Source organism: Leucoraja erinacea, unplaced genomic scaffold (assembly GCF_028641065.1).
Source record: "Leucoraja erinacea ecotype New England unplaced genomic scaffold, Leri_hhj_1 Leri_600S, whole genome shotgun sequence".
NCBI classification, from domain to species: domain Eukaryota; kingdom Metazoa; phylum Chordata; class Chondrichthyes; order Rajiformes; family Rajidae; genus Leucoraja; species Leucoraja erinaceus.
In genome coordinates, this window is record NW_026576510.1 from 60,001 (window position 1) to 70,000 (window position 10,000).

General features: G+C 49.7%; 1 protein-coding gene across 1 annotated transcript in view; it reads right to left on the minus strand.

The window, feature by feature from the left end:
- The window catches only part of naprt (nicotinate phosphoribosyltransferase), a 49,149-nt gene that overhangs the window by 28,495 nt on the left and 10,654 nt on the right, over positions 1 to 10,000 (minus strand). The window contains 4 exon segments of the mRNA XM_055630990.1: positions 1,026 to 1,222; positions 3,237 to 3,352; positions 6,785 to 6,925; positions 7,683 to 7,761. Coding sequence (XP_055486965.1) covers positions 1,026 to 1,222; positions 3,237 to 3,352; positions 6,785 to 6,925; positions 7,683 to 7,761 — 533 coding nt within the window.

The following is a 10,000-nucleotide window of genomic DNA, read 5'->3' on the forward strand; positions in this document are numbered from 1 at the left end:
AGCGTAGATTCATGAGATTGATCCCTGGAATGGTGGGACTGTCATATGATGAGAGAATGGAGCGACTGGGCTTGTATTCACTGGAATTTAGAATGATGAGAGGGGATCTTAGAGGATTGGACAGAGTAGATGCAGGAATCATGTTCCTGATGTTGGGGGAGTCCAGAACCTCACAGTTTAAGAATAAGGCATGGGCCATTTAGGGCTGAGATGAGGAAACACTTTTTCACCCAGAGAGTTGTGAATCTGTGGAATTCTCTGCCACAGAAGGAAGTGGAGGCCGATTCACTGGATGTTTTCAAGAGAGAGTTACATTTCGCTCTTAGGGCTAAAGGAATCAAGGGATATGGGGAAAAGCCAGAAGGGGATACTGATTGGGGATGATCAGCGATAATCATATTGAATGGCAGTGCTGGCTCGAAGGGCCGAACGGCCTACTCCTGCACCTATTTTCTATGTATCTATGTTTCTATGAAAAATATTGTCAAGCTGGAAAGGGTTCAGAGGTGATTTACGAGGATGTTGCCAGGACTAGAGGGTGTGAGCTATAGGGAGAGGTTGAGTAGGCTGGGTCTCTATTCCTTGGAGCGCAAGAGGACAAGAGATGATCTTATAGAGGTGTATAAAATCATGAGAGGAATAGATCGGGTAGACGCACAGAGTCTCTTGCCCAGAGTAGGTGAATCGAGGACCAGAGGACATAGGTTTAAGGTGAAGGGGGAAAGATTTAATAGGAATCTAAGGGGTAACTTTTTCACACAAGGGGTGGTGGGTGTATGGAACAAGCTGCCAGAGGAGGTAGTTGAGGCTGGGACTATCCCGACATTTAAGAAACAGTTGGACAGGTACATGGATAGGACAGGTTTGGAGGGGATATAGACCAAGTGCAGGCAGGTGGGACTAGTGTAGCTGGGACATGTTGGCAAGTTGGGCCGAAGGGCCAGTTTCCACACTGTATCACTCCCTGACTGAGTGGGCCAGGCGGCATCTGTGGAGAGAAGGAATAAGTGTTGCCTGCTGTGTACCTCACCACACTGTAGGTGTCCACCAGACCCACAAAGTTGTTGGGGGAGCAGGAGGCGTAGGAGATGAAGGCGGCCAACTCGGACATGTTGACCTGGTCTTCGGGCAGCACGAGGAAGGTGCAGACACGTGAGAGCCACCGTCTACACAGAGACACCAGGTCCCGTGCTGCTCCGTCTCCTCCAGCCGGCACCAACGTCTGTGACAAACACAACACCCAGCACACCGTCAGCCTGGACATCACCATCCCCCACAATTACCCCCGCCACCCCACCCCACGCAACAAACCCACCTCCCACTGCCGGAGACAGGCCCAGGCACACTGGTTCAATCCTGGCCATGGGCACTGGCTGTGTATCTGTGGGGGTGTGTGGGTGTGTGTGTGTGTGTGGTGTGTGTGTGTATCTGTGGTGTGTGTGTGTGTGTGTGTGTGTGTGTGTGGTGTGTGTGTGTGTGTGTGTGTGTGTGTGTGTGTGTTAGTGGGTGTGTGTATGTATGTGTGTGTGTGTGTGTGTATGTGGGTGTGTGTGTGTGTGTCGGTGTGTGTGTGTGTGTGTGTGTGTGTGTGTGTGTGTGTGTCTGGGTGTGTGTACGTGTGTGTGTGTGTGTGTTAGCGGGTGTGTGTGTGTGTTAGTGGGTGTGTGTGTGTCTGTGCGCATGCGTGTATATGTGTGTGTGTGTTAGTGGGTGTGTGTGTCTGCATGCGTGCATGTGTGTATGTGTGTGAGTATGTGTGTGTGTGTTAGTGGATGTGTGTGTGCGTGTCTGCATGCGTGCATGTGTGTGTGTTAGTGGATGTGTCTGCGTGTGCGCATGAGTGTGTGTGTACGTGCGTGAATACCTGTGTGCGCAGCGTGTGTGTTGTGTGTGTGTACGTGCGTAAATGCGTGTGTGTGTGTGTGTGTGCGGAGTTAGCATGTTCTCCCTGTGACTACGTGGCTTTACTTCAGGTGCTCCAGTTTCCTCCCACATCCCAAAGACGTGCTGGTTTGTAAGTGAACTGGCCTCTGTACCTTGACCCAGTGTGTAGGTGAGTGGTTGAATCCAGCGGGAGATGGTGAGAATATAATGGGTATCGTGTCTATTGTTTTCTGATGGTCATCACAGACTCAAAGGGCCAAATTTTCCCTGGTCAATTCTTCCCTTCCCACCCGTACCACCCCCTCCCCGGGCACTTTCCCCTGCACCCGCCAGAGATGCTACACTTGTCGCTTTACCTCCCCCCTCGACTCCATTCAAGGACCCAAGCAGTCCTTCCAGGTGCGACAGAGGTTCACCTGCACCTCCTCCAACCTCATCTATTGCATCCGCTGCTCTAGATGTCAACTGCTCTACATCGGTGAGACCAAGCACAGGCTTGGCGATCGTTTCACCGAACACCTCCGCTCGGTCCGCAATAACCAACCTGATCTCCCGGTGACTCAGCACTTCAACTCCCCCTCCCATTCCGTATCCGACCTCTCTGTCCTGGGTCTCCTCCATGGCCAGAGCGAGCACCAGCGGAAATTGGAGGAGCAGCACCTCATATTCCGCTTGGGGAGCGGTATGAACATTGACCTCCAATTTCCGGCAGCCCTTGCCGTCTCCTCCCCTTCTCAGCTCTCCCTCAGCCCTCCAGCTCCTCCTCTTCCTTTCTTCCCCCCCCCCCCACCCTCACATCAGTCCTGAAGAAGGATTTCGAAACGTCGCCTATTTCCTTCGCTCCATAGATGCTGCTGCACCCGCTGAGTTTCTCCAGCACTTGTGTCAACCTTCGATTTTCCAGCATCTGCAGTTCCTTCTTGAACAAGGGCCGAAGGGCCTGTTTCCATGCTGTGTTTACGCGTGCTTCTCCCACAACTGCATCCTCTTGCATTTGTCAATGTGAAGAGTTAGTTTGGCCGTATGTTGTTAGACTTTAGAGATGCAGCGTGGAAACAGGTCCTTTGGCCCACCGAGTCCACACCCACCAGCGATCACCCTGTACACTAACACTGACCTACACACCAGAGACAATGAACCTACAAATCGGTAACGTTTGGAGTGTGGGAGGAAACCGGAGCACCCGGAGAAAACCCACGCAGGTCACGGGGAGAATGTACAAACTCCGTACAGACAGCACCCGTAGTCAGGATGGAACCCGGGTCTCCGGCGCTGTGAGGCAGCGACTCTACCGCTGTGCCACCGTGCCATCACCCACACCCCGGGCTGAGAGATACCGCGGTGACACTTACCTGACCGGTGACGTCCGACAGGGATGTGAAGGAGGTGATGTAGGAATGTGCCAGGGAACCGAACAGTGGGATATCGTAAAGCTTCCCAGCCAGAACGTTGCTGGTTGCATCAAAGCCTGGAACCAGACGGACAGTTAATATAGGCCATGTATGTCTGTGATCACCCCTCCCACCCCTACACCAGGCACGTGCCGTCGGGGTAGGTACTGCCTACACTGACTAAAATATAGAATAGAATAGTTTCTTTATTGTCATTGTAACATGAACCATGTACAACGAAATTTATAAATGTCAGCCAGTCAGTGCACCATTCAAACATTTCCAAAAGCTAACGATACATACAAGGTAATATATTAAAAGATAAACAACTAAAATAAATATCATGAAAATAGCACGCATAAACACCCAACCCTCCATCCTTCTGTGGATTTCACAGTGTACCACAGTCCCTTAGTATGTATCGCCCTATAAATATAACAAGCACGCATAAAGGCCACCTACAAGTCCCCGAACCAATTTTTTTTTCCCAGTCCCACCCTTCTGTCGACCTTTCTCCATATTTCACAGTTGCCTATACCACAGTCCACCACTCCACTAGTCTGTACCGCTCCCTGCGTGTCCTTGGCGGCGGCTACATTTAGTGCTTTTATAGCAGTGGGGTAAAAACTGTTTTTAAGTCTGTTTGTCCTTGTAGATCTGTACGGTCTGCCTGACGGCAACAGTTCAAACAGGGAGTGTCCGGGGTGGGAAATGTCCTTTATAATAATTTTTTGATGCAGCGGGAACTGTGTAAGTCCTCCAAGGTAAGGAGAGGGCAGCCGACAATCCTCTGGGCGTTGTCAATAGCCCTCTGGAGCGCTTTCCTCTGAGCCGCTGTGCAGCTGGTGTACCATACGCATACACAGTATGTTAGTATGCTCTCAATGGAGCACCGATAAAAGGACAGCAGCAGTCTCTGAGTGATGTTGTTCTTCCTGAGCACCCTCAGGAAGTGCAGTCTCTGCTGGACCTTTTTCAGCAGCGCAGAGGTGGTCACGCTCCACGTCAGGTCCTCCTCAATATGGAGGACCAATACTATATAAAATAGTAATTACTAAATATAAATAGTAAAGACACGGGAGAACTCTTCTCCGTCGGCGTAATTCTCCGTGCCTTTCATCCGCAGTACATGTAACACGTGAAAGTATGTGCAGCTCACGTGACGTCAATGCTGCTTTAAGCCGTCAATGACAAGGGGAGCTGACGGCAGCTGAAATTCTGCCTTTGCACCGTGGACTGAGTACAGTGCATGTGCAGCGTAAGTTTCTTGGCGGGTTTTGTTCAAACATGGATTGTCATTATCTTAAGAGTATCTTAAGAAACGAAGAGAGAAGAATGGAGTTTGTGTCAAATAATGTGGTAAGTAAATTTCTTTGAGCTATATGTTTTTAAATACCGTATTTCCCGGCATTGAAGATGCCAAAAATAAGGCACGAAAATTTACCTGTGACTTGGAAGCCGAAGCTGGAAGGTGGTTAGCCAAGAAAGATAGATTTGGCTATCTTTATAACCATATAACATATAACAATTACAGCACGGAAACAGGCCATCTCGGCCCTACAAGTCCGTTCCGAACAAATTTTTTTTCCCTTAGTCCCACCTGCCTGCACTCATACCATAACCCTCCATTCCCTTCTCATCCATATGCCTATCCAATTTATTTTTGGCTTTCTTGGCTAACAGGATAGACAGGGTCTTGGTGAGACCACACCTGGAGTATTGCGTACAGTTTTGGTCTCCAAATCTGAGGAAAGATATTCTTGCCATAGAGGGAGTACAGAGAAGGTTCACCAGACTGATTTCTGGGATGGCAGGACTTTCATATGAAGAAAGACTGGATAGACTCGGCTTGTACTCGCTGGAATTTAGAAGATAGAAGAGGGGGGATCTTACAGAAACTTACAAAATTCTTAAGGGGTTGGACAAGCTAGATGCAGGAAGATTGTTCCCGATGTTGGGGAAGTCCAGAACTAGGGGGTCACAGTTTAAGGATAAGGGGGAAGTCTTTTAGGACTGAGATGAGAAAAACATTTTTCACACAGAGAGTGGTGAATCTGTGGAATTCTCTGCCACAGAAGGTAGTTGAGGCCAGTTCATTGGCTATATTTAAGAGGGAGTTAGTTGTGGCCCTTGTGGCTAAAGGGATCAGGGGGTATGGAGAGAAGGCAGGTACAGGATACTGAGTTGGATGATCAGCCATGATCTTATTGAATGGCAGTGCACCTTCTGGTGAACCCTCTCTGTACTCTGGCAAGAATGTCCTTCCTCAGATTAGGAGACCAAAACTGTACACAATACTCCAGGTGTGGTCTCACCAAGACCCTGTACAACTGCTGTAGAACCTCCCTGCTCCTATACTCAAATCCTTTTGCTATGAAAGCTAACATACCATTCGCCTTCTTCACTGCTTGCTGCAGCTGCATGCCTACTTTCAATGACTGGTGTACCATGACACCCAGGTCTCATTGCATCTCCACTTTTCCTAATCGGCCACCATTCAGATAATAGTCTACTTTCCTGTTTTTTCCATCCAAAAAGCCACCAAATTAGTTTGTTATTTGGATATTAGGCTATTAAAAAAATATATCCTTTTCTTAAGAAATGGAATCCACAGGACATTCTTAATGGGAAAGTAGTGGGCAGAACGGCATGTCATGCATGGTTTGAAGAGCAAAAACTTACAACTTACTTGTAGTTTACAATGCTAAAATTGAAAAGTTGAGGAAAAACAAGATGTACAGAGTTGCTTAATGGTTACAATCTGAGGAGTATGATGATGCTACTGATTATGATATGCCAATGTACCAGCTAGCAACTGATCTTCTCCATAAAGACTTGGTCTATTGCTAGAAATTGTAATGTATTTACCTATCTGTTATGGACTTACGGCATATAATACAATAATATTAAAGTTCTGATCTTGAGAATATCACATTTTTAATTTTCAAGGCAGTCTGGGTGTTTATTACTATTTCCGTCACAATGGTCAATTTTGTAATTAACTACAATTAGGTAATTAACTAATTATATGCTTTAATTTCAGGTCATCCAAGTAATATATTTTATATTTGTTTCAGAATGCTCCAACCTAGAACAACTGAAAATTTCATTCAGTTCTCTTAATGTTTAAGAAAGTTATGGGCTTTTGACTGTCCTCAATCACAGTGTTGTCAATGCAAAAGCAATAGGGAACAAGTTGCTAATTTCCGAGTATGAAAATGGCCATAACTTTTATAATACAGAAGATATGAAAGTGAATTAGATGTCAAATTAAACTTCTTTTTATGCTTTATCTGATGGGATAAATTGCAGACTTGATTTCTAAAGTCTCAACATTTTGTAACATTGCTACATTATGAAAGTTGGCCGACAGCTTACCCTGAGTAATTATTCACGGCACGTGCCTGCCCTCCACCCTACCCCCCCCCCCCCCCCCCCCCCCAGCCCCGACACCCATCCCTGTCTCTGTGCCCCTCTCCCCTCCAACCCCCCACCCCCCACACCCTCACCTCCGATGTAGGAGTAGCGAGAGGCTGCTGACAGCCCCCCGTCGGGACCCTGGGCTCTGCGCAGCCCCATCTCCAGCAGCCTGCGACCATCCCCTGCTGCTAGTCGCATCCTGCTGCGTTGGTGGCTAGCTCGCATCCGCGCTGCGTTGGTGGAGTACCAGGCTGCAGGGGAGAGAGAGAGAAGGGGGGGGGGAGGGTGAGAGGGGGGGAGAGAGAGAGAGAGAGAGGAGAGGGAGAGAGAGAGAGAGAGAGGAGAGAGAGGGGGAGGGGGGAGAGAGAGGGGGAGGGAGGGAGAAGGGGGAGGGCGAGGGGGGAGAGAGGGCGGAAGGGATGGGGAGAGAGAGGGGGAAGGGGGAGAGGTCAGTGTCTCTCCTGGCCTCCATAATAGTGAATACCCTACTCCCACTCCCCTCTCCTCCCCCACCCCCCCACCCCCCCCAAACCCCCCTCCCCACCCCCCTCCCCCCCCCACCCCCCCTCCCCCTACCTCCCCTCCCCCTCCACTCCCTACGAATCCCTCCCACTACCCCCCAACCTTCGCCACCACCTCCTCTACCCCCACGCCCCCTCCCTCCCCCCCCCCCCCCATCCCCCCCCCCCCCTCCCCCCCCCCCCCCCCCTCCCCTCCCCCCCCCTCCCCCCCCCCCCCCTCCCCCTCCCCCCCCCCTCACCCCCCAACTCCCCCCCCCCCCTCCCCCCCCACCCACCCCCTCCCCGTAGTTGACCCTGTGAGTAACGGCGTCTCCCAGCATCGGGACCTCCCCCTACTCTCCCTCCCCCACCCCCCCACCTCCAGCAACGGCACCTGGGGACCCTCCCCCCCACCCCCCCTGACATAGACCCTCTCACAAACCCCCACCCTCTCCCACCCCTCCCCACAGGTGATGCTGTGCGCTACCTGGCGTAGTTTTGACCACAAACGGCGTCTCCAGCATCTGGACCACCGCTAGTGGACCCTCCACCTCCAGCAACGGCACCTGGGGACATGGTCACACCGACTGACATAGACCCTCACACAAACCCACACACAAACCCTCACACACCCCACACACCCACACACACACCCTCACACAAACCCACACACAAACCCTCACACACCCACACACACACCATCACACACCCACACACACACACCCCCACACACACACCCACACAAACCCTCACACACACCCTCACACACACACCCCACACAAACCCACACACACAAACCCACACACACAAACCCTCACACAAACCCAGACACACACACACACACTCACACACACACACACACACACACACACACACACACACACACACACACACACTCACACACACACACACACATACACACACACACACACACACACACACACACACACACACCGTCACCAACACACACACACACCCACCCGTCTGTACAGAGTTTGTACGTTCTCCCTGTGACCTGCGTGGGTTTTCTCCGGGTGCTCCGGTTTCCTCCCACACTCCAAAGACGTACTGGTTTGTAGGTTAATTGGCTTGTGTAAAATTGTAACTTGTCCCTGGTGTGTGTGGGACAGTGTCAGTGTTAGTGTGGGGGTGATTGCTGGTCGGGGTGGACTCGGTGGGCTGAAGGGCCTGTTTCCACACTGTATCTCTAAACTACACTAAACAAAACTCTCCCTGGCAGCAATGCAGCCCAACGGCTGTTTTTCATTTGTTCACGAGAGATTTCACCCACAGCCGAGCTGCGTCGATCTAAGGAGACACAAATAACTGGAGGAAAGGAATAGGCGACATTTCGGTCTGAGAAACCTTCCTCAGAATGAGGGTCAGTCGGGACAAGAGTGCTTTATGGTCATATGTGCATAAATAGAACAATGACATTCTTAAGGGCCTGTCCCACTTGGGCGACCTAACCCGCTAGTTCTGGTGAGTTTGCCCTCGACTCATACTCTCAGCATGGTCGTCACAAGGTACTAGGAGGTCTTAGTAACTCTCCTTCATGCTCGAGAGTAGTCCCCATGTACTCGAGGCCTCAGCTAGGTTGCGGCGTTTTTTTCAACTAGCTGAAAAATGCCCACGAGTAAAAAAAGGTCGCCATGGAAAAAATCGATACTTTTTTTTACTCGTAAGTAAGTCGTAGTAGAGGTCGGCATGTTAGTCGTAGGTAATCGAGGATAGTCGAAGGTAGTCGTAGATAGTCTTCAATATAGTCGAAGGGAGGTTGGAGGAGGTCGTCTTCACTCTCCACTATTCGGTGTCCAATTTTCCTGAAGCTGGTTGTAGCTGGTCTTCAACATAGTCGAAGGAGGTTGAAGGAGGTCTTCAACATAGTCGAAGGAGGTTGAAGGAGGTCTTCAACATAGTCGAAGGAGGTTGAAGGAGGTCTTCAACATAGTCGAAGGAGGTTGAAGGAGGTCTTCAACATAAGGAGGTTGAAGGAGGTCTTCAACATAGTCGAAGGAGGTTGAAGGAGGTCTTCAACATAGTCGAAGGAGGTTGAAGGAGGTCTTCAACATAGTCGAAGGAGGTTGAAGGAGGTCTTCAACATAGTCGAAGGAGGTTGAAGGAGGTCTTCAACATAGTCGAAGGAAGTTGAAGGAGGTCTTCAACATAGTCGAAGGAAGTTGAAGGAGGTCTTCAACATAGTCGAAGGAGGTTGAAGGAGGTCTTCAACATAGTCGAAGGAGGTTGAAGGAGGTCTTCAACATAGTCGAAGGAGGTTGAAGGAGGTCGTCTACATAGTCAAAGGAGGTCTCCAACATGACACTTTTTCAAACTCTCCTAAACTCTTCTAAACTTGCAAATTAGGTTGCCGCAGTGGGACAGCCCCTTAACTTGCAGCAGCACAACACAATTATAAACTGATTACTCTGTAAACAATATAATACACGATTTAAAAACATTCAGTGTGTGTATATATACACAAGACGTCACCCATTCCTTCTCTCCAGAGACGCTCCCTGTCCCGCTGAATTACTCCAGCTTTTTGTGTCTATCTTCAGTTTAAAGTAGCATCTGCAGTTCCTTCCTACACGTAAATAACACAGGAGATGCGTTGACTGAGCTACAGGAGGCAGGGGCTACGTGGGAATGCAGTGCGAACAAAGGGGCTACTGTTTCCTGTCGCCTGAGATTGTTTGTGAAAGAAACCCTTGTTTGTTTTAATGAATGAATGAATGAATGAATGAATGAATGTATGAATACGTTTATTGGCCAAGTATTCACATACAGGGAATTTGCCTTGGTGCT